Source organism: Filobasidium floriforme (genome assembly GCF_021052385.1).
Source record: "Filobasidium floriforme strain CBS 6241 chromosome Unknown HD553scaffold_16, whole genome shotgun sequence".
Classification (NCBI taxonomy): domain Eukaryota; kingdom Fungi; phylum Basidiomycota; class Tremellomycetes; order Filobasidiales; family Filobasidiaceae; genus Filobasidium; species Filobasidium floriforme.
Genome location: NW_025763637.1, coordinates 85489 through 108857, shown reverse-complemented (window position 1 = coordinate 108857; position 23369 = coordinate 85489). Strand labels below are relative to the sequence as shown.

Here is a 23369-nt window from a genome sequence, read left to right as displayed (position 1 = left end):
TCGTCTATGGAGTAATGAGATCCAGCAACAAGGATCTGCGAAACACATTGAAAACTGAATCATTCGGCAAACTTCACATGACTGAGAGATCATCCAGTAGCTTTACTCGCCTTGTACCGACTCTTCATGACCCCAAAGATACGCTCGATACACATCCTCAAACTTGAATGCCGGAAATTGTACAGGTCCTTCTCAGTGCCGGGCTCCCTGTTGAGCCGACGCCACTGTTGAAGATGGTACTTCGAACCGATATGAGGAGTCAAGACGCCGTCTCGCAAAGCGTATCCAGCATCGCCCAGAACGTATTTGCCGTCAGGGATCTTGAGATCGTATTGCGATCGGGCAAGTTGGAACACAGAGCTGTCTGGCTCACATCCCTCGGCTCCTGATAGCACATACGTAAAGCGAAGGTCGAAATCGCATATAGCCAAAACATTGAAGGAGAGGGTTCCTTTCCGATTTCTGAAATGACCTGCGCGTTCCTCAGGCGGGTGGCAGGGGATATGCGTTCCGTCGATCGCTCCAATCGCATCAGAAAACGGTCGATTCTGCTTGTATCTAAGTTTACGGTGTTTGGGAGCGTGGGCAGGAGGCCATTTGACCATCTCAAAGTAGAAATCTTTGTCGCAGAGCGCATTCAAGACTTTGTGCACAGCCCTGCAGCATAACCCGAAATCGGAAGAAATCGGAAATAATTGGAGAATTTCAACCGGACATGTTTCGTCTCTTGTTAACTCTCCAACTCACTTGCTGATCGTCTCTTGACTCCGATTGAAGGTGATACCAGCCTGTCTGTGTCCGGCTGCATGCCTGAACACATGCAGACCGATTCCAAGTATCTCCTGAGCTGAGACATGTTTCGATGGCTCCAAAAGTCCCTTGTCGGTCAGAGTGGCTAAGAGTTTCTTGAACCCATGGCGAGTCATACCGCAGGCGTCTTGGCATCGGCGAGGATGGACAAGGTGATCCTGGACGTATTGAGCCCCACTTAATGAGGAGATCGAGTAAGGCTGTCGAGGCTGTCGATCTCGTCTTCTGTCTCCGCGTTCCAGAGCCTGATACAGCTCCAAAAACATGATGATCTCGATCTTGTCATCTAGGTCGCGATCACTTACGAGTGACCTCATGATCGGTTGACGTGTGGAAAATGAGGATGAGTGTGAGGCCCCTTGTCGGGTGAATGACTCGACTGTTGAAAACGAAGCACATCCAGACCACTTCTTCAGTCAGGGTGAAGGTGAGACTCCTCGCCATCGGTAAACGTCGTCACCCGAGAATCAATTCCACCTGATTCCTGTTTCATCCAAAATCTTACGAAATCGGAAGATTTCGGTAACTCAATCGGTGATGTTAATCTTGTTGCCGTGTGCTCATACACAGTTTATCAGCTCTTAGGATCATAGGTCAAACTTGGACAATCGCGAAGATCAAGGTAGTCGGATGCCTGCATCACATGATATAGAAAAAAAAAAGGCTTACAACGACACGACTTGTATATAGAGGATTTTTTCTATTTCACAGCATATGTATATGCGTGGTGAAACCCTCCGAAAACACCACGCCTCGATCGTACTAACCATTAAAATTGCAGTCCGTATTCCTCGTATCCGTGTATCTGTTCGTTATTAAAAAATGAAATGAAAATGAAAAAAAAAAAGAGTCGAAGCCCCACCAGAACCGTCGCGAGCAGAAATCTTCCGATTTTGGAAGCTTTCATCGTTGGTCGTCCCGCCTCTTGCCCTTGTTCTTGCCAGCTTGGTCGCCGGACCGCCTTTGACGCTCCTCTTGTCGTCGTCGAGCTTCTCGAGCGGCACGACGAGCCTCGGCCATGGCGTCAGACGGATCAGACGGAGATGGCGACCTGTCCGAATCGTCGTCGGCCCCAGTGATCCGAGCCCGGACGTTGGCCTGGTGCTGGCGTCGCTGAGCCATTGGCGACTCGTGGAAGCTATGCTGGACCAACGTCTCCAGGGTCGGGTGCTGAGGCGGCGGGTTGCCGGCGTCGCGATCGAACTCCCGAGTCGTTTCGTCGTACACCATGGCTCGCCTGTACGTCGCCATCATGTGTCGGCCGGCCGGGGTCGTGTCGTCTCGAGGAACGTCCTGATTGTTGAGGACGTCAACTCCGCGCTGCACCAGACCGGGCGCAAGGACCTCGAGGAGCTGCACCATTGCCAACTGCATCTGTTGGGAGGCGGTGAAAGCTCCGGCGAACCCAGCGTGGGCTGCTCGGAGAGTCTCGGCGGTACGAGCGATGTTGAAATTCAACAACGACTCGGCCTGCTTCGTGACCAAAAGAGCGTATTGCTCGTAGACGGTTGCTTGATTGGAGTCTTTCAACGAGCAGGCGTTGTGCTGCCCGAACGTGACACAGTTTGTGCAGCCGTGTTTCCAAGATCGAGACCGACAAGGCGCACTCCTTTTATCCAGTTCGCCTTCGTTGAACCGTCGCTGGCATTGGACGCAGGGAGGATCGTTCAAGGGGTCCTTGTTCGTACCCTTCTTGTTCTTGGCGATGGCGGAGGCGATGGCATGGCCCTGTATTTTCCGATTTCGGAAGATATCGTGAGATTTTGTCAGTAACGCTGTTGCTCGGATTCACTCGATTCGAACACAGTAAAGACTCACGGTGGACGTCACCAGACCGAACTTCTTGCGCATAGTGTTGTTCCAGCCGGGACCGTGGATATCGATGCCGTGTGACTCAAGCCAATTCTGGCGAGCTTTGATGACATTGGCAGGGGCGGAGTGCTTGCCGAGGAACATTCCCTCGAGAATTCTCTTCTGCTCCTTGGGGTCCGATGTCCTTGTGGCCAGCTTGAGGCGGTCGATGATATCCTGAGGGTGATCGTCGACGTCGAGGATCTGTTGGACGAAAGAGAAATTGACAAAGATTAATCTCCGATTTCGGAAGATTTCTGCCGACATGAAAATGCAACTCACGTAGGTCCAGGTGGTGTTCTCGCCCACTTGAACGAAGAGCTCGGGATATTGGGATCGCGACGGCAAACGTCTAACGGCGAGGTTGGGGGCGACCACGATCCTTCGCTCGAGCGCGGCCGGCGCCGGTGCCGGTGCGGGAGGCTCGACGATGCGTATCTAAAGTAAGGCGCAGATATCTATCAGCCGATTTCCTCGACAGGGTGTTCGTTCTACAAGCTAAGTCTCACCTCCTCGTCGCTGCCCAGGTCCGCCGCTTCCATGAAGATCTCGTGACGACGGCCACGCGTAGCTTCCTCGTTCTCTTGCTCCTGAAAATAATGATAATAATGAAAAATGAAAGGTTAGACGAGAAAGAAAAAGGCAGGATAGGCCATAGGCCAGGACAGGGACTTACTGGGCGAACCGGTCGAGGAACAAACTCAGCATCATCCCGCTGCTGTTGGAGGTTTCGACGTCGCAGCGGAGGAGTTGGTGGCATAGCCATCCGTTCTCTTTTGACGCCCTCGGTCTTCACCTCGATCGTCGCCTCTCGTCCTCGATCTGCCCGGCTGGGTCGATCGAGTGGTAATCCGGCGGGGTCGAGGGCATCGCTGCGAGCGCCTGACTCCGTAGCCGGTCGAGACGTGGTGGTGGCAGGCGCGGCCGGAGCAACAGTTCGGATGAGTTGAGCGAGTCGCTCGTTTTCTCGTGCTTGCGCATTCCTGTGTCTTTCCTGCCGATCACGCTGTCTGCGTTCGCCGAGAATTCGTAAACCCTCCCTGATCTGGTCGGGCATTGTCCGGTCGAGGTTGGCGATGGTTTGTCCGATCTGATCGTGTTGAATAATCAGCAGGCAGTACGCGATACAGAAAAAGCTATGCTCCGAATGAACTTACCTCCCATTCGTCCCAAGCTACTTGACGTTGGTTTGAATCCTGTTCAATGTGATACACAAGTTATGAGCGAACAGATTTCTTCCGAAATCGGAAAAGTACGGATGAAGTTTGCAACTGAATTGCTAACGAAAATAGACTTACAGTGGCCTCAGAATTATCGGGCAACTCGTTCAAAATGCCGGCAAGGAGATGAGGCTCCTCGTTCAGGTTGTACTCGTAATCTTGATATTGCAACTATGTTATACCAACGATGATGAGTCAACGTTGATCAGGAGCGCATATTGTTTCAAGCGACACGTACGATAGGCCAGTCCAGCACTAAACGAACCGCAGGTGTGACACCTTGTGTTGCTCGTTGTCGAGAGGATTTTGAGGCGGGCTACGATAAAGACAGAAATCGGAAGAAAAAGGAAATTAGTGATCGAGTCGAATCGAGTGCGAATGCAAATGACGATCGAGCAGACTGACAGTAGCGGGCCCAGCCGAAGATGAGGCTGGAGGTGGAACCATGGTCCTGGCGGCGGAGGTAGCGACCGGGATAGATCCTGCAGGCATCTGCAAGCCGGCCGGAGGTTGAGGGGTAGGAAGTTTGGCCTGTTGAGACCTTTGAGCCGACACCGTACCATCCATCGGATCGTCTTCCTCGTCCTCCACTTCGCTCTCGTCTTTTTCACTGCCCCGGGCTTGACGTTCGCGTTCCTCTCGTTCTTGGCTTGTCAAAAGGAACTCCATCCCCTCCATCCGTTCGTCACTTCCCAACAAACCCCCGCCCAAAACATCCCCGAGACCTCCTTGTTCTGCATCATCGCCGATACCGTATGCAGCGATCCTTGCGTCCCAGTCGGCTTCGACTTGACGCGGATTGAGATCACGATCGAGAAACGGATTCGCGAGGAGATCGTCTTGGGGAGGAGCGCGAACATCAGGTCTGTCGGCGTCGGGGCGCGGACGAGGAGCCGGTCGAGCTGGAAGAGTCGCTGATGTCGATGCGGGGAGGGAGGACGAAGCTGGTTGAGCTTGCGAGTTGATTGGAGCGGTGTTGGAGGTTGATAGAGCCGGGGGAGGAGATAACGATCCTTGAAAGAGACCGGACAAAAACGATTGCCGTGGTTGGGGTTGAGAGGAAGAAGATTGGAGTCCGGGGAGGGCAGGAACACTTGCGGACTACGAAAGAAAATAAATAAAAAGCAAGTCCTTTTCAGTGGTATTCTCGTCGTGCGGAACTTGATAGTACTCACACTACTCGCAGCCTGTCGATCCTCGCCAGTCCCGATCCTCTCAGCGCGAGTCGAGGCCTACAGATTTTTTCCGAAATCGGAAGAAATAGGATTAGCTGGCATGTCGAAGGAAGTGGAGCACAAGAAGAGGTCCTTACTCGTGTGTTCTACGAAAACGGTAGATTTCGGATGAGCTAAGAAACTTGCGAGATCAAGAGCAAGAACGAGTTGTACTTACTCTAGGAGCGGAGCCTGGGGGTTTCGACGACTGTCGGCTCTTGGGTTCCTTGGGTGCCTTGGGCATGACGTAGGGGAAGAGAACTGAAGTGTCGGGAAGGGAAAAGAGGTGAGGTGAAGGTCGAAAAGTGAAGGGGGATCAAGAAGTTGTGAAGGAAGAAGAGGTTTCGCGAAAGGTTGATTTGAATAGCAGACTTTGGGAAAAGGGGAATTCGAAGTACGCAGGGGGGGGGACCAGAGGGTTATGTATTATCCTACACACGACGCGACGTGTCTGTTATCGCTACAGATTTGTTTTGATGGTTCGGTTAGAGGTCAGAGGTCCTTGCACAATGACGACGCGATGTGTTGTTGTCTGATGAGAATTGATGAAACATAGCGCGTTTGTTGTTGTTTGATGAGATTGGACGCGTTTGATGATGGTCGGGGTTCCTTTGATTCTAAATCAGTGATGCCCGAGGTCAAAAGAACAATTCTATCGATGTCTAACCGGTCGTCGAAACTGTATCGTGCTCAGGCTTCTATGCGACAAGGCCGTGATGGCTAATTTGGTCGTGAAACGGGGGAGACGCCCGCTAAGCGAGCCTTATCGTTCGGCTGGGTGGTCATAGAATGATTTGGTCAGGCCCCAGAAGTTGACCGATATCTTCCGAAATCGGAGGACAGCGCAGAAAGGAGGGGATTGGGCAGAAATCGTAAGATATCGGAATTCTTCTGAAACAGAACGATAGTTAACTTCAAGGTTGTTCGTTAGAGGCTGAAACCAGCCCGAAATATTACGGCAGGCGACGCGGATGGTGAAATACTTCCATTCCAATAGATACCCAACCGATCGCGTCACCAGGTGGCTAACCGATCGCGACCTATTGAAATGATATTGAAATTAGGCGAAAATAGTGGTCTGTACTATTGGCGTTCCAATATCAATTATTTCAATATCAATAGCGAGTTGCAAACGATCAGGCCCTTAAACGGAAGCGCGCTGAAACCATTCATGGGGATGGTCTTCTGATCGTCCACTGTAATGCAGTCGAAGGGGATCCTGTCTGTGTGCACCGGCAAATCTGGCTGAGCAGGAAGGTTCTCGAGATCAAGTTTGACCACCTCGACACCTTGTCGGATTGTGCAATTTTGTCCGTCGACCTCCATATCGACCTGTGTATCGTCCGCGTTCCTCTTTGAGAAGCGTCTGGAACGTTCCAGGTCGTCGGTGTTCCTCTTCAAGAAGCCGCTAAAGCGTTCCAGGTCGTCAGCGTTCCTCTTCGAGAAGCGGTCCGCATTCGTTTTCGAGAAGCGGGTGGAACGTTCGAAGTCGTCGGCGTTGCTCGTCGAGAAGGGGCTGCGGCGTTCGAGGTCGTCCAGCTCCAAGCTCCTCTTTGAGCTAGGTTCCGGTTTGTCGATGATACCGTTCAAGTCTTGGCCGAGTGAGGCCATTCTCTGGCGCAGTCTGGGCGGCCTCTTGCGCGAAAGCGTGGAGATGTTGACCAATAATAATATAACGCGGGGGCTTACGAGTGTCAGTATATGAATAGAAAAACCACGCACACATCTGTCAAATATGCTTTATAATCCATTTTCGTCCGTGTACTTCGGATGGACAGCTTCAGATCCAATCACATACTCTTGTAGTCCAAGACGTGGCCTCATCCTCATATGGAGCCTATGGATTGGCGGTGTCGAACCGTTTCAGCAGCGGCCCGTGGAGACGACGTCTCGGCTCAGCAGGTCCCGACGAAGTCGGGCTGTCATCAGCGACGGTGTCATTCGAAACGAGTGCCGTTGAGATAATCGGAATGTAGTGTATGATCATGGCGTCTCGGCCCATCTGCTGTCGCTGTCGCTGTTGCTGCTGACGTTTGTCGCCTTTCTCACTTATGAAAAGCTTTGATCTCAATTACCGCTGTACAGTATGTCGGCTTTGCTTCTTTCCTTACGATAATTTGTTCTTGTGCGGCATGCCTCTTGGCAAGCGTTCGAATAGATACGGTATGTCACGAAAGGTCTCCAAAGCAAGCTTCAAAGTCAGCTTCCTACAGTACCGCAGGCTTGGACCACTCTGTGCAGTTGATTCTCCTTCTGATTATTGGTCCTTCGTGATCTGTATGCGATTACCGCTCCGGCTACGACGAAATGTGGGCGGCAAGACTTTATGACTGGTAATATTCACGGACATACAGTGGATCTGGCACTTCCGTCCGATACTGAGCTCTGAGAAAGTGGGATCACAGATGAATTTGGGGCGTTTCACTACGCCTCGTGAGCGAGAGTAAGACCTGGGAACGAGACTAGCTAATAGCATCAGCGGCGGCGGAATGCGATCAAGACACTGTATGCGAGAATTCTGATAGGATCATTCTTGAGACGCCCTTGAAACAATACTTATGCCAGTCGGATCTGACAGACCACGTGGTCTCTGACATCCAGCTCCATGATCCTCGAAAGTCATAGCCTCGATATGGCGTTCCTTTGCCACCACCGCGCTCGCTAACAACTGGTAGCTAGTAGCGATGACGTATACTACTGATATACCGTTTTATGCGTTCTGAAGTCGGATTAGTATCGATTTCGATCGATCGTCATCAAGCATGTCACAGTCAAACGTCGGTGCAGCTGCAGTCAAACCTCTACAGCCCTTCATTGACTTCGGCAGCAACCATCACCAAGTTGAAAGGCAGGAAAGATAGTTCAACATAAAAGCCATGTCTAAACGCCTGAACAAGCGTCAACAGCGCGAAGCGGAAGAGCTCGCTGAGCTGCAACGAGCTCAGGCTTCGGTCCGCCCTGACCTGGACGAGGAGGAGCATGACGAGCAACCCGCCGAACCTAGACTGGACGAACAGAAAGAAGAAGACGATGAGGCTGAAAGCGAGGTAGAAGAAGAACAACCGACGCGGAAGAGCGGGGGGAAGGTCTTGAACCCTTTCGCTGCTGTGAGTCAGGTTTCTGAGAGTCTGAAGATACGGTTATGTATAGTTCAAAGGCTGATCGATGATACGTTTCAACTTCTTAGCTGAACGCTGGGGAGGATGAGGAGGATGAAGAAGAAGAGCTCGATGAAGATGAGCCCAACGAGGCTGAAAAGGAAGAACAGGTCGAGCAGCCCACCGTGACGAAGGTCAGTCTCATACCGCTCGAAAGAGCGCTTTTGAGGCTTGAACGAAGCTTGGCTGAGATTCTAACGTACTATTTACCGTTTATCCCGTTCAACATGCCCTCTCACCGATCCCTCAACGCTACACTACAGTCATCGAAAAAGAAGAAAAAGAAGAAATCCAAATCCGCCCCGGCACCCGATAACGATGATCTGGGGGAAGAAGTCGGGAACACAGAAACCCCGCCTCCCCATCACACCCAGTCAACAACCACAGCAACAGCTACAGGGACCCCCGGGTCGACATCAGGGTCAGGGAAGAGCAAGAAGAAGAACAAGAAGAAGGCTGGGTCTGTTGAGGGCGGGTTGGACGAGATTGATCTGGCGTTAAAATCGTTGGGGCTCGAGTAAGTCCGAATTCAATCGACCTCGATATGTCTGCGAGATTCAAGGGGAGAGATGATGGCTGATAACATTATTGTGTTCTTGGGTTGTTTGATGATATGGGGACTTGTAGTCCGAAAGATAAAGCTACCACTCAAGGCGAGACGAGTGCGAGGAAACGACCTGTCAATGAGGAGAGTGTCAAGCGCAAGTGAGTAGAACCACCTCAGTATATATTCTCTCAGGAGCCTGGCCATCGGAATGTTGATCGGTTTTCGGGTAGGAACTTGTTGGCCGTAGATACGAAGAGCTTGGATTCGGAGGCCGAGCTGAAACGGTTCTTCGGGGCAAAGGTGGTAAGCCACACTCTGGTTCCAGTTCATAAGCTGGAATGGACCTGTCATGCAAGGGCAACATAGGCTCACAATACGATCATCGGCGAACGCTCTGGCGGTGTTTTTTAGGTCGCCTCGGCTCAACAAGGTCAATCGACCAAACAATCCCGCCAACAAAAACTCTTCCAGAACTACATATCCAAGATCCGGACTGTCCTCGTTCCTCATCCAAAATCTACCTGGCCTGTCCAGTCCGGGTTTGGAGGTTTGAGCATGAGACAGCTGGATCTGGAAGAGGTTCTCGAGTTGTTGAAACGCAGGGAACTGGATGGGTCTGCGAAGGGCTCGGGGTCTGGGACGGCTTTGGGAAAGTTGGAGGGTGAACGGTGGTTTACGTTTGAACATGATGCGGGGTGGAGACAGGTCCATACGCAGTTCTTGGGAGCGGTCAGGAGTCATGGTGAGTCGTTTCTTTTCGGTGCTGGATATATTGTGGCTGTCATGCTGAAGGTCTTGTTCTGGTGTTGTGTGCAGACCCGAACCAGCTGCAGGCGTTGTTGTCGGTCTACAATTGGCAAATCGACACGCTGCTCCAGATGTCGGCGATCTACAACCAACAAGGAGGCGAGTCCACGCGTCAAGCGAAATCATACCACACCCCGCTGATCCGTCCGAGGTACCGTGCGTTGTCTTGTCTTGCAGATATCGGAGCTGCCGCCGATCACTGCGAGAGGGCCCTCTTTGCCTACGATCGATGTCTCGCCCCTGGGTTCGCTATGAACGGGACGTGTCGGCTGGACTTTGATAGAGTCGAGAACAGACCGATGTTTCTCGCGCTTCATCGGCTCGTCTCGTGAGTCCCGATGCGCATGAAAACAGGCAAACGAAGAGGCTGATTATAGTTCTGTGGAACTGACTCATAGGCATCTGGCGAGGCGGGGACTGTGGCAGACGGCGTTCTCGTACGCCAAGGCATTGCTGTCCCTGGACCCAGAAGTGAGGCATCTGCACCGCTCAAGCGAGGACAGCTTTGCTAATCTGCTTTAATGGGTTTCGCGGCAGAACGATCCCCACGGAGCTTTCTTGTGGCTCGACTTTCTGGCCATCAAGTCTGGCAACCTGGATTGGATACAAGAGATCGGGTCGGCGTTCGACGTCGAGCATCTGCCTGGGATCAACCTGAACCGAGCGCTCGCACTGAGAATGCAAGAAAAGGGGGACGATCACAAGGCCTCAGATGCGTTGTTGCGAGAGGCGATCGTCTCGTTTCCGCAGGTTGTTGCCATCTTGGCGGACAAGGCAGGATTCAACATTTCGGGTTCGGCAAGAAGCCATCCTCACTTCCAAATGCGTGTCGGGTATAGGTGAGTGGGTACGATAAATTGATCGCAATCGAGGGGCCCTTGCTGATGTCATCGACCCATCTGTAGCGGGGACTGGGAGACACCCATGCATTTGCTGGCTCACATCTACGCCGCTAGGAACAACCCGCTCTGGAAAGACTCGTCGATCGGCAACTGGTTCTCACAACAGCTCGACTTCGTCGTCAAGGACATCGAGTCGGGCAAACACACCCTCTCGAAATCACGGATCCCTGCATCATGGGCTAGGGAGACCGGAGGCATGCCTTTATGGCTCGTCCGGCACGCTTTCCTCAGCGAGAGCTATATGGGATGGATCCCTCCACCTATCGCCGCCAAGCTGGGTCACGCCTTTGACCCTCTTCCGCCGACAACGAGCATCACGCAGTATGACAACGCGTACTATGCGGGCGTGCGAGCGTCGCCGCGAACCTCGGCTGCCGACCCGAATCTGGACAATTATCTCGACAGGCTGATGGACTTGTTCCAAGCGCGCTTGCCCGGAGCCGATATCCGACATACTCGCCGGGTACTCCGAGAACGGTTGACGGATCTCATTCACTCGGAAGCGTTCCAAATGGCAGGGGCCGAGAGCGATCTCCGCCAAACGCTACTACAAGAGGTCAGTATGACGTCTTCATCGTGCAACTTATGGTAGGCCACGCTGATTACATGTGCTGTCACCCCTGTAGACGATCCTTCAAGTCATGATCGAATTGGGAGAGGATATGAGCGAGGAGGAAGGTGAATGGGCAGATCAGGATGACGAGGAAGTCGAGGAAGGTCAAGGTCAAGGTGTAATGCCGGGCGCATTCCCGCAGTAAAAGCGGACCACTACTGTATCTCTAGATGAATCGATTCGTTTTAAGGTGTTCCGAGAGAAGTCCTCCCGACTCATTGACCTCCGATCACTCGTTTGATTCCGCGTTTCAGGTCATAACCTAGGCATCGCGCATTTTTCCCTATCGTCTTTTGCCGATCTTGCTCGATACTTCCGGCTTACCACCATGGTTTGGGGTTCGCATAATACTCGGACATCACCTTCCCCTTCACGCATGGAATCATGTCCTCCCTGTCGCGGGACGTGGACAAAGGGAAAATAATAGGATACACGCTGTTCAAATCAAATCGATGCTGGTCTTGGACGGCTGGCAAGCTAGGGAAAAGTCCAACAAGGTTGTCGTTGAATCCGGATCCAATACGATGGCATCCAGTTTGTGGGGGAAAAGTCGGCTGTTCAAGCTGCCAAAGACGCCCCGGCCGAGAGCAATCCCTCTGAGGCTGTCCCGCCCAATTTCATTCCTCCGAGGCTGTAAATGCCGACGCCCTGCCCAAACCTTAGGGGCAGCGCAGACCTTTCATATCCTCACTCTTCCTGTCGATTGCTTCTTCCACATGATATGGGATAAAAGATTTAGGTAGCAGCAGCGTCACAACAACATTAATGCAGGAGTCATACAAACGTGGTTCCGAACAACAACCCATGCGATCTATCATAGAGCTGACTTCGATAGTCCGTTGCCCGGCTACTTGAAAGGACTAGGCAGCAGTCTACTGATTCTGTTTCTTCATGACTCTGCCGCTTGATACTCTGTCCCCCTGTAGTTTGAGCCGATCTGACCTCCTTGAACCTTTGTTCAACCGTTCCTCGCTCTTCTGGACTCGCTCCCGAGCGGCTTCCTCAGCTCTGCGTGTATTCGTCTTCATCGCAAGTAATCCCATTCCAATACCCCATTCCCACATGTTATGTCGCTTGGATTTCGCCTTGCCTTTTCCAAGAGTCGTCCACGTGCGTTCTACGTGAGCCTCGATTTTCCGGGCTTCGGCGATGTTCGAACTATCTCCTTTGCCGACGAGTTCCTTGTGCCAGTCCGTGAGTTTCCCAAGTTCAGTCAAAGTCACCAGCTCCTCAGAGCCTTCGTCCTCGGGCTCAGAGGTCTCGCTCAGGCAAGTCTCATCTTCCGAGACCCCGTGCCCCTGAGAATCAGCAGTGCTTCCGGTCGTCGCTTTTCTCGAAGAGTTTCTCGCGTCAGATTGCTCGGGATCATTCGAGAGACGCAAATCTTGTAAACCAGCTGTAACCATTGATTCTTGCCCAGTCTCGAATGTCCCAGAAGGTGCTCCGGTCAGAGCACTACCACCGGTATTCGAGGCCGGATTCATTTCGAGCCCTTCCATGGCGCTGTTATCGGGAAGTTTGCTGGAACTGGAACGCGTACGCATAAATACTGTCTGTTCCTTCACCAGTATACCATATATCAGCAAGATGATCTCGGCGATGGATCAGTAAGTCTTACAGTTTGTCTGCGTGCGAAGGGAGATGAGCAGATGAAGGGAGTTGTTGACAGATGTTCGGAGCAAATGCAGAAAGGTTCGCGCCGGTTCGTAAAGTACTAAAAGTTGAAAGAGCATAACACATAGGGGATCTACCTCACCTGCTCTCAACTCTAGAAGGACGTTCATATATACCTGAATCTTACGCCTAGGATCGCAGGCAGGTCGGAATCTGATTACTGGGTTCTCGCTGTAATTAACCCTTTATCAATAAAGGAACCCTCCTTGCGTTACTCATTCCTCCAAACTACCGCCTCCCACCGCCATCATAAGGCAATACGTGTCGACGCTGTTTCAAAAAGGATGAGGTAATGCAAGGTTCTCGAATCGTTTGATTCGGTAAGCTGTTTCAAGCTCTCGAGGAGAGGCAAGATACCGTGAAGCGATCCTGCAGGCGTCATCGATGAATTGCCCAACTTCTGCTTTGCGTGACGGTAGAGGTGGATGGGCTATCTCAATCGACCATGTTGATATGGAGGTGATACGTATTGAAGATTGATCACGACCGGACAGCTCGTCGGTGACTCTAAGAAGTGACCTGGATTCGGAATATCATTAGTAGGGCTTGTCAAGAGATGCCGAAGTGGGCCTTTAGCGCCCCTGCTCGTGAAGTCGATGTTCGTTCAGATGGATAGTGGGAGACTCAGGTATACTAACCTTTGCCCCTCCGCAGCTATCTGATTGACCTGGTGCTATTTTGTTTCTGTTACCTCTATCGACTCCGACGTCCTCAAGGGGAAGATCGGTACCCAAGCCGCGGGTCAAGATCGGAGACAAGCGCACATCCGGGGTGCCCGCAACTCCGAGCCATGAGGTCTTGACTCCTACGTGAACCTTCTGCTACAGTAGAGTTCTCGAGACAGGGTCGTTTCACTTGCGAGTGATGTGAAACCAAGTCAGGGCAGGAAGATGAGCGATGACGACGATGTGAGTTTAATTTAGTAAGATATGCTTCCGGGAGGGTTGTCTCTGAGACAAATTAGCTTCCGGAGGCGACTAACCCATGACGTAGTGAGCAGATGAGCAGCAAATGGGACACAGCTTTGACCGAATTTATAAGTTGCAGCTCGTATAAAGATGATTATTGACTTACCGTCTGCACGCCTGTCTACTCACCTCATACTACTTGCCACACAGAGTACTTGCAGAGGACATGTCGAACAACACCGGCAGACCGCCACCGTTACCGCCCCGGACGAGCACAGCACCGCGGGGAGCCCTCAATGCCGCTACCGCAGCCGTTGCACCTCCTCGTCTTCCTCCTCGACAAGTCTCGCAGGCTGCAATTGTTATAGATGCCGAAGTCGTAGTTGGTGATACTGCTCGCGAATCTACTCCGGTCGTAGATATCGTACCCGCCGAACCAGCCGTCGTGGCTACACCGGGAGAGACCAGGTCGACCGTCTCCACAGAATCTACCGACCCGTCCACCGCAACCTCGAAACCAGCCCCAAAGCCCACTTCATCTTCATCTTCAATCTCGAAATCGTTACCGAATTCCAACTCGGTCCCGAGGAAAGATGAAGTGGGAAACAACTGGCTCTCCCCGCAAACATGGATCAACACCGTCGCCAACCTATCAAAGGAGGAGACCGAGGACGTCAAGGTCTTGAGGGAACAGGTCGAGCAGGAGGAGATTAAGCGGTATATGAACAATTTCACCAAGGTATGTAGTCGTATGGGAAGATTAGATGGACTTGGTGTCTCTTATCTCTTATGAGCTTTTTCTCATTATTTCCTTCGCCGACTGCTTACTCGGTTCGTCTCCTTGGGTCATCTTATCTTGCACACTACGCTACGCTACGCAGCACGTCGACTTTCTCCGCTTAAACCCGACTCCGAAGAAGAAGAAACCTTCAACATCCGCCCCAGCACGAAGAGCCCCGATCCCTTCAGAGTTCGCAAGGAAGAAACCCATCTCCTCCCAGTTGCTGGAAACCCATGGGGATGTGAAAGAGGCGGAGAAGAAGGATGCTGAGGAGAGGGAGGGGATCGCGAGGAGGGAAGAGGCGGCGGCTGAGGTTGGGGGAGAGTTGGGCTTGGAGGTGAGAGTGCAAGGGGAAGGTGACGATGGGGATGGGAAGGAAGAGGGGAAGGAAGGGGGGATCAAGCCGGTTGATGCGGGGGAGATCGATTGGTTCGCTTATTACCTCGCCGTGAGTCCCCGCCTAATCCTCTCAAATCCCCCCGAAACACCTAGGAACATACTGATCGTCGCATTCATCCCCGATAATGTGATCATACTCATACTCAGAAACTCACTTACCACCTCAACGTCCCCCATCCCATCCCCATCCACCCGACCCCGACCCTGACTTCGTCGAATACGCCGGAGTTTACGATCGCCAGGTTCAAATCCGCTTCGACGCGGTTATATTCGACCGCCCGGGCTGGGCCTTGGGAGAGGTTGGGGGTCGGGTTGGGAGGGGTTGTTATGTGGGATGATATCGGGTGGACTTTGAAGTGGATGGGTGTGAGTACGAGTCGACGTTATGGTCATAGTCTGTGACGTGATCAGGTGTCATTATATCGAGACTGACGCTGATTTTTCTCCCTCTGATTGTTTTGGGATGGGGTTTCCAGATCTATCTGATCTTGATGCTCACATCCACCTTTCTCCCGTTCATCATCGGCGTTCTTCTATATACCCTCCTCAAACCGAGGTTCTCGCCCGAGTCCGCTCAACAATTGCAAGAACGGCTCTTGGCGGGTGTCAAGAAGCAAGAAGAGATCGAGCGGGCGAAGCAGGAAAAGGCTGATAAGAAGAAGAACAAGAACGCGGACAAGAAGGGCAAGCCAGCGGGGAAGGGGTTCTTCAAGACGACCTTTACGAAAGAATCGTCCGATTCGGATTCTGATACTAGTTCCGACTCGGATGATGACAATGTCGACTTGTTGGACAAGACCCGGGACGTCTCGGAAAAGATCAACCAGGCTACCTCTCAGGCTGCTTCTCGGTTGAAGAAGAAGGGCAAAGCTAAGCTCAAAGACCATGCGGGAAAGACGTCGACGGGGAGTAAAGTCAAGTTGTTCAGCGCTTGGGAGACGTTTCAGAGGGAACATGGAGCGCAGATCCAGTTGGTCCTGAACGATCTGGCGGATATGCACGAGAAGATCATGAAGTGAGTTGCAGGTTCAGGTCGGGAATGAAAGGTTACGTGCAAGCTAATCGAGGGGGGTCTTGTAGCTTGTTCGCTTGGAAACGACCGGAAGCGTCCGTCAAGGCTGCTGTCGTGAGTCGATCCCCGAAATCACATTCCTTTGCCTTATCTGATTGCTGATATGTGTTTTGCGTCCGCATTCTGGCAGGGCATGGTCGTCGGCATGTTCGCGACTTACTTTACGCCGACGTGGATCTTTGTCAAGGTCATCGAGCTGGCCATCTTCGCGGTCATGTTCTTTGTCATCCCGATCGTCGCCCGATTACCGGTTTATGATCCCATGGCGTGAGTCTTCCGTCGAACCGGACGATCACAGGATGATCTGGCTGATCAGTCGGGTTTCCGGCCTTGTTAGGTGGATGATGGGAGATGCTCCTACTGACGCCGAGCGTAGGTATTTGATCCGAAGTCAAACAGAGCCGTCCACGCTAATCAACCACCCGTTTTCACTAGACGCCCTCGACCTAATTCGCAAGTACGGCCTCGAGGGTAAAGTATGGAAGGAAGCCGAAAAGCAAAAGGCGCCTAAGAACATCCCTGCGCAGACACACACGCGGGGGGACAGTACCAGTACGAATATCACTACCAACCCTGATACCGCTGTGACAGACGAGACGAGCTCGATAATTTCCGAGGTCAAAGCGGAATCTGCTGGTCGCTGGACGGATGTCAACGAGCAAGACCTGGGTACCGTCAGCAAGGGTCACAAGTGGCTAGAGACGGGTAGGCAGTATATGCAAGGGGAACGGTCGCTGGACTTGTCGTTCTTGCGGAACGAGAAGGACTGGGATGCAGTAAGCGGGGTCGCGTCACGTCGACAATGTCCTGTCGCTGATGCAGATTGGGCTTGCGCAGGTTCCAACTGACGTCGTTGCAGCTAAACGTATGTCTCTGGGTGGTATCGGCGGCGGAATCGTCCTCCGCACCAAGAGCCGTGATACCGCCTATACGACCGATAGCATGAGTAAGCGCAAAGATACTTTATAGCTGGTAAAAGGGCCCGCTCATGATGACCTGCGAATCCCAGCGTACTTGTCTCATCATAACGGTAACCCGGGAACCCTGTTCATATCCTCTACCGGTATTCGATTCGCTCCATTCATCTCTGGCAAGAAAAAGGACAAGACCAAGGAGATTCCCGCCGATCAAGTACCTATTCAGATCGATTCCGACCCCAATACCGCAATCGTGCCTGCCCCGGAGGCTACTGTAGCCATCGAGCCGGACCAGGATGGGGTCATCGTCGACGGCAAAGAGGTCAGGATCCCGATGGACGAGGTCTCGGGGTTGGGCAAGATACAGAAGTCGACGCTTGGGGTTACGATATCGTCCGGGTTAGAGATCGAGACTTTGTCAGCTGGGGTAAGTCTTCTACTCCTGATCGGTCTACTGCCTGCAAGCCCGGTGATTGGTACAAGTGATCTGTGCTGATGCGGTGATTGGTCTGAACAGAAGTTTACTTTCCCCTTTGTCGCCAACCGAGACGAGGTGAGTCCCTAGAGCAAAGTGGTACAAGCTTCATACACTGCGTGCTGACATCCTTGTTACTACCCAGGCCTTCAACAAATTGTTGGCATCCTCTCATTCTGGTATCAAACGAGGCTAAGCCCAAACCACGCAACTCCACGCGAATCAAGGTGTTTCAGGAAAGGCAAAGAATGAACGCTAGGATAGGCTGCATCATTGTACTCGAGTACAATGCGCAAGGGTGCAAGGAATAGGTAGGTAAGATACGGCACATGCAATCCTCTCTCTCTGTATTTTGGTGATCAAACCAGGCGACGCAATTCCCATGAACTCATGACCAGAGCAGTTGAAGGGTGATCCGACCCGATTCTGCGGTAGTGCGAGGGGTTTAAAGCAAGTGAAGTTCAATATCGTTCTACCATTGGCAGGTTCTTGTTATATAAGGTGGCGCATGATCGTGGACGCGCGAAGTGAAACGCGCTGTTCGGGCAGCGGTGGCGTTGTGAACGGTAGCAACAGGCGGAAGAATGGCCCTGGAGACAGAAGAACAGCCTCTCGAGATAAACTCCAAGCTAGCCTCGCATGATGTCAAGAGGATTGATGGGGGACTCTCAGCAGATTCAATATTCCTAAATACTTTGATGATCATCCGCGGTGCTATTACTCATATAGGACAGCGAGTCGTCGGAAGCAAGTGGGTGATTGCTCCTTTGTTCAGTAAGGATTAATTGCCTCGACATATCCAAGCATCTCCTCATTAATCCGTCCTGCAAAAATGGGTATATATGGCTATTGTTGAAGAGGGAAATGGAAAGAGAGTATGCTTCTTGTCATGCCACTGATATCAATCGATCTCGTCGTTTCGCTCTTTCCCAACACAAAACTCTCTCGAAATCGTAAGACTTGTAATCCTCTTCGAAAATCGAGAGCTATCTACTAATAAATCCGATATTGCTTCTGTACTTGCTTAGACACCATGCCTGAACCTTCCACTCAGTCCACTGAAACTCAGTCAGTCGCCGAGGGTCTCTTGGCAAACCAACCCAAAGACGACCGGGACAGTGTCTACACTCAATCGCCCGGAAGTACGCATATCACCACTGGGCATTCGAAGGCTGCGTCTCATGCCGAATCGATCCCTAGAGACGATGTCTACAGTCTCGATAGAACCTCCGAGGCCGGAATACCGGATCTGACTTCCAGAAGTTCGCCTATGTCTGAGAGGTCACATGATCCACGACAGAGCCACGAGCACTCCAGGGCAGATGCGTCCATGAAGGAGAACGCTGACCTTGAGGACGAGATCGGATATCCACCAATCGACAAAGAGCATTTCGAATTGCTCAAGACCAAGCACAAGGAGTTATTAGCCCAATCCGAAAAGTCATCTTCCCTCCGTTGGCTCTTCCAGGCAATAGACCTCGAGGACACCGTCAAACAGACGATTCCCACGCTTAACGAGGACAATTTGTCTGAAGGCGCTTTCCTGGCACAGTTGGAGCTGTGGCTACACGTGCTCCAGGACCGCCGCCATACAGCTTTGTTAGCCGCACTCGAAAAGGATCGTTCGAGCTCCAGAGGGGTTGCTGACCGTCCGTCAGACTCGTTACATCACGTGAAGGCAGGAAGAATCTCGAAGATAAAGAAGTGGGTTCTAGGCTGATCCTGTTCAGCCACGGAAAGGCGCTTTCGAGGTGTTTCAGGAGTCAGATAGAGTAATTGCGTTGATGGTGCGAGCTGTATGGTCCAGGTGGCAGTGTCTTTATTTCGTGAATTCGTGATATGATGTGCTTGATTTATGGAATTGCATCGTCATGTCAGCTCTGTCGCGTGCCGTTGGCTCTCGTCACGCGATCTGTATCTTGCGTCTAAGGATTACTCCTTCGGTAGTGATCACGAGACCGATCACCCAGTGTGTGGCTGAAGAGCTTTGGCTATGCTTCCTGGTTATAGGTATAAAGGGCGACGGTTTCTCGAGAGGAAAGAGTGGAATGAAGTCTATCTTTTTGCCTAATTTTACAGCATCATCCATTCAAGCGCTACAATTGGACTTGCATTTGATACCAAGTTGTACGTACTCTTCCCATTTCCCATACTCTCTGATCGTTCGACAATTCTATTCCGATACAAACGTTCGTACTGACATAGCCCGTACTCATGGGACAACTGTCAGATGCCTTCGCCACCTGCGTCTATGAACGACTCCAGTCTCCTCACCGCAGATGAACAGCCCCAAACCACTCATACTAACCGGTTCAGTGACGGCGAGACGCATTCTCCCTTGAGTGATGCCACCGGAGAATCGTCCCACAACGACAATTCCAATATGTCATCCTCTGCTCACACCGCTTCGGGCAAAGAACCATCTTTGGGCGGTAACGCTCCGTTGCCACCCGCGGAGACTACCAGAGCCGAGCCTTGCGATGCTCGAAAACATCCTTTGTTTCCACCTGCCTCGGCCCTGAGAGATGCTTGTGGTTTGAAGGGGCCAAGGGGGTTGTCTAGGGGTGTTTCACGTTTCCGCCATCGCGCCGGGGGGTATGTAAGAAGAGATTCGCAGAGTATGTTGTACAGGATAGGTAGATCATCACACTATCATTCCACATAATCAAAGATGATCAAGTTGAAGACGGCCACCATCAGTCTCTTACCCCTCCTTTGTGCCTTGATGGCCCAAGCCTCCCCATTACAAGGAGATAGCCCTATGGCCAAGCGTGACGTGGTCAAGTTATCGCGTGGCTGTTACTTAGACAAAGAGGACAACCGCCTTCTTCCTGATCGTCCCAAGACATTCATCGCTCATGACAAGCTGACGAAGGAAGCTTGTAACGCTGCTTGTGTCCAAGAAGGCTACAATTTTGCTGGGGTAGAGAATGGTCAGTTGAAGAGTTTTCCTCTAGACTTCACTGAGCCTTTGCTGACCCCTCTCGTTTGTTTTTCGGTAGGGGAACAATGCTGGTGTGGGACATTCGGAACATGGACAAGCACGGCTACCAAGGTGGACGATGAGAAATGCAATACTCCCTGCACTGGTAATAATGACGAGAAATGTGGGGGGCCATGGTATATCGACGTCACCGACTACGCCAGAAATGTGGACACTACAGCTATTATCTCCGGTTCAGCTACTGCTGCAGAACGTCAACAGTATCAGCCAGTAGCGACGTACAGCGTAGCCGCTCATCAGGAACCTGTAGGTGTATGGGAGAATCGGGTCCAGTGGGGTCAGGCATCAGCATCTGTTGCTGTTGTTGTAGAGGCTATGAAGCCCACCCTGGCTCCCACTGTTATAGCGGTCACGTGACGCGTCGGACACGCCGTACGCGACTCCCGTATGCGACTCCCGTCGGGGGTACTTTTCGGTGTTGTTGTTTGGATGTAGAACTAGTACCTCTGTAATAGCTCTACATCCGTTATTACATCTAGATGTCTACCCATACCTTGCCTCATTCCTGCGTCCCGTCAGCCTGTCCAAGGGGGCCCCCGTCGGGGGTCGCTCCCGGGCCTTACAGAATAACGGATCATCAAAGGACCCCGAATGGGGGGGCACGAGGAGGTAGCCGGATCCCCTTGCAGTTGGGTGCAAGCGGAGTACCCAACGGTCCAGATAGCCATCTGACGTTGGTAGGAGTGTTCTACCCGGAAGGAGTGCCGGTCCAAGCACTCATGTTGTTGGATTCGGGAGCGACCGGGATGTTCATGGATCGGACATTCGCGTCGCTACATGGATTCGACGTGACAGACCTCGAGACGCCGCGGGTAGTGACGGTGATTGATGGTCGGGAGATCCAGGGAGGAAGGATCACCCAGAAGGCTCGTACGCTGGTACGTACGGGAGTGCATCTGGAACTGACCGAGTTCCACCTCACCGACTTGAGTGGGTACCCGGTAGTACTAGGTATCCCTTGGTTGCGGAGACACAACCCGCATATCCAATGGGACTCCAACGCGGTGACGTTCGGGGATGTCTGCATCAGCACGGGATGCCTCAAGAGGCCCGAGACGGTGTATGCTCCGGACGAAGTAGAAGTGGAGACACGAGGGATCGACCCGTTCAAGAAGATGAAGGGGTCGATCACGGAGGATTTGGTCGTCGCGCAGATGCAGATGACCCGGGAGGACGACGAGCGGGCGAGGCGCCCGGACCTGTGGGATTGGGACGTCAAACCCACGGACTCGTTCCAGGACGATCTGGATCCTCCTGAGTATATGGAGAAGCTGAGGGACATGGTACCGGAGAAGTATCATGAACATCTTGGAGCGTTCTCCAAGACGAAGGCAGATACACTGCCCCCGACGCGATCGATCGACCATGCGATCGAACTCAAGCCCGGTACGTCGCCGACGTACCAGAAGCTCTACAACCTCTCCCAGCGGGAAAGCGAGGAGCTAAAGAAGTGGTTGAAAGAAAATTTGGAGAAGGGGTTCATCAGGCCGTCGAAGTCGCCCTGTTCGAGCCCGGTACTGTTCGTACCGAAGAAAGGCGGCGAGATGCGTATGTGCATCGATTACCGTCGCCTTAACGACATTACGGTGAAGGATAGGACGCCCCTACCCCTCATCTCAGAGACGCTAGACAGGTTGAAGGGCGCGAAGGTCTACACGAAGATGGACCTCCGAGGCGCGTACAACCTGCTACGCGTAAAAGAAGAAGACATTTGGAAGACCGCGTTTACTACACGTTTCGGTCTGTTCGAATGTTTGGTCATGCCGTTCGGCTTGACCAATGCCCCCGCTACCTTTCAGCGGTGGATGAACGAGGTCTTTCAGGACCTTTTGGATGTGTGCGTCGTCGTTTACCTCGACGACATACTTATTTACTCCTCCGATCAGGAGACCCACGATGGTCAGGTCAAGGAGGTTATGAAGAGGCTGCAGGCAAATGGCCTGTATGCGAAAGCGGAGAAGTGTGAGTTCGATACGGTAGCTACCGAATTCTTGGGGTACGATATCGCCCCGACGGGGGTCAGTATGAACCCCTCCAAGGTCAAGTCCGTTTTGGACTGGGCTCCCCCGAAGAACATTCGGGGACTGCAGTCCTTCTTAGGATTTGCAAACTATTATCGGAGGTTCATCCAGAACTACTCCAAGAAGATTCAGGGAATGACGGCCCTGACGAAGAAAGGGGTGAAGTACTCCTGGACGGCAGCCGCTGACGCTGCGTTCCGGGAATTGAAGGAGTCCTTCACCCAGGCGCCTATATTGGCGCACTACAATGAGGAGCGCCAAGTGGTGCTCGAGACCGACGCTTCCTCTGGAGCGATCGGCGCGGTGATGTCCCAGGTAGGGGACGATGGGAAGCTCCACCCGGTAGCGTTCATGTCAAAGAGTCTGACGCCCGCCGAGAGGAACTACGATGTGCACGACAGGGAACTGTTGGCCATCGTCTATTGCAGTCGGATATGGCGACATTATCTCGACAACAAGTACCCCGTTCGGATTCTCACGGATCACAAGAACTTGGAGTATTTCAAGAGGGACAAGGTATTGTCCCAACGGCAGGCGCGATGGTCGCAGCTGTTGAACCAGATCTCCTACACCCTGGAGTACAAGCCGGGAACGGAGAACGGGAAGGCCGACGCGTTGAGTCGTCGGGAAGAGTTGATGGAGGAGACAGAACCGAAGCGAGCGGAGACTCTGCTCCGGCCTGTCGAAGACGCACCCCCTGAAGGGTGTAGTCCGGTTGAACGACCGCCTTTGCGGTTGAATGGCACCATCCCCGCACTGGGCGATTGGATGGTGAAAGCGCTGATACCGGCGGCGCAGGACGACCCGGTGGCGAAAGAGCTCGTAGCGCAGCTCAAGGCGGGGACCTTGGCGAATGAGCGATACAGCTTGAGCCCCACTGGGGTTCTCCTGTACAACGGGTTGGTGTATGTTCCTAACGCGGGGAACATCAAGGTAGAGCTGATGAAGCGCCTACATGACGGGAAGGCCGCCGGCCATTGGGGGCGGGACAAGACC

At 52.5% G+C, this 23369-nt stretch overlaps 5 protein-coding genes across 5 annotated transcripts; 3 read left to right on the top strand and 2 right to left on the bottom strand.

Annotated features, from left to right (window-relative positions):
• Positions 1 to 4: 4 nt before the first annotated feature.
• HD553DRAFT_336137 (uncharacterized protein) lies at positions 5 to 6816 on the bottom strand (the record flags this gene model as incomplete). Its single annotated transcript, XM_046182224.1, is given in 19 exon segments — positions 5 to 35; positions 748 to 1096; positions 1116 to 1189; positions 1480 to 1510; positions 1578 to 1615; positions 1769 to 2538; positions 2629 to 2865; positions 2944 to 3099; positions 3171 to 3251; positions 3338 to 3751; positions 3819 to 3857; positions 3960 to 4052; positions 4120 to 4197; positions 4287 to 4982; positions 5057 to 5113; positions 5274 to 5356; positions 5468 to 5526; positions 6126 to 6178; positions 6230 to 6816. 19 exon segments carry the CDS (start codon positions 6704 to 6706, stop codon positions 5 to 7), a joined length of 3816 nt encoding a protein of 1271 aa, XP_046035095.1. The 5' UTR covers positions 6707 to 6816.
• A 1065-nt stretch (positions 6817 to 7881) lies between these two features.
• On the top strand, positions 7882 to 11332 carry HD553DRAFT_314269 (transcriptional repressor TCF25-domain-containing protein). The gene is made up of 12 exons (XM_046180333.1): positions 7882 to 8202; positions 8283 to 8387; positions 8517 to 8770; positions 8881 to 8958; positions 9031 to 9103; positions 9212 to 9542; positions 9617 to 9706; positions 9785 to 9935; positions 10006 to 10078; positions 10145 to 10446; positions 10513 to 11065; positions 11136 to 11332. The coding sequence occupies exons 1-12, from the start codon at positions 7972 to 7974 to the stop codon at positions 11265 to 11267; spliced, it is 2373 nt and encodes a 790-aa protein (XP_046035094.1). The 5' UTR covers positions 7882 to 7971; the 3' UTR covers positions 11268 to 11332.
• A 662-nt stretch (positions 11333 to 11994) lies between these two features.
• Positions 11995 to 12862, bottom strand: HD553DRAFT_325048 (uncharacterized protein; the record flags this gene model as incomplete). Its single annotated transcript, XM_046181559.1, has 2 exons — positions 11995 to 12649; positions 12741 to 12862. The coding sequence occupies 2 exons, from the start codon at positions 12860 to 12862 to the stop codon at positions 11995 to 11997; spliced, it is 777 nt and encodes a 258-aa protein (XP_046035093.1).
• A 2134-nt stretch (positions 12863 to 14996) lies between these two features.
• On the top strand, positions 14997 to 17748 carry HD553DRAFT_67118 (uncharacterized protein). Its single transcript, XM_046184405.1, has 10 exons — positions 14997 to 15250; positions 15361 to 15899; positions 15965 to 16010; positions 16087 to 16223; positions 16294 to 16328; positions 16392 to 16732; positions 16794 to 16902; positions 16966 to 17300; positions 17391 to 17426; positions 17494 to 17748. Exons 1-10 carry the CDS (start codon positions 15212 to 15214, stop codon positions 17542 to 17544), a joined length of 1668 nt encoding a protein of 555 aa, XP_046035092.1. The 5' UTR covers positions 14997 to 15211; the 3' UTR covers positions 17545 to 17748.
• A 633-nt stretch (positions 17749 to 18381) lies between these two features.
• On the top strand, positions 18382 to 20709 carry HD553DRAFT_343571 (WSC domain-containing protein; the record flags this gene model as incomplete). Its single annotated transcript, XM_046182888.1, has 5 exons — positions 18382 to 18947; positions 19031 to 19052; positions 19579 to 19947; positions 20020 to 20281; positions 20351 to 20709. 5 exons carry the CDS (start codon positions 18382 to 18384, stop codon positions 20707 to 20709), a joined length of 1578 nt encoding a protein of 525 aa, XP_046035091.1.
• Between the last annotated feature and the right edge of the window lie 2660 nt (positions 20710 to 23369).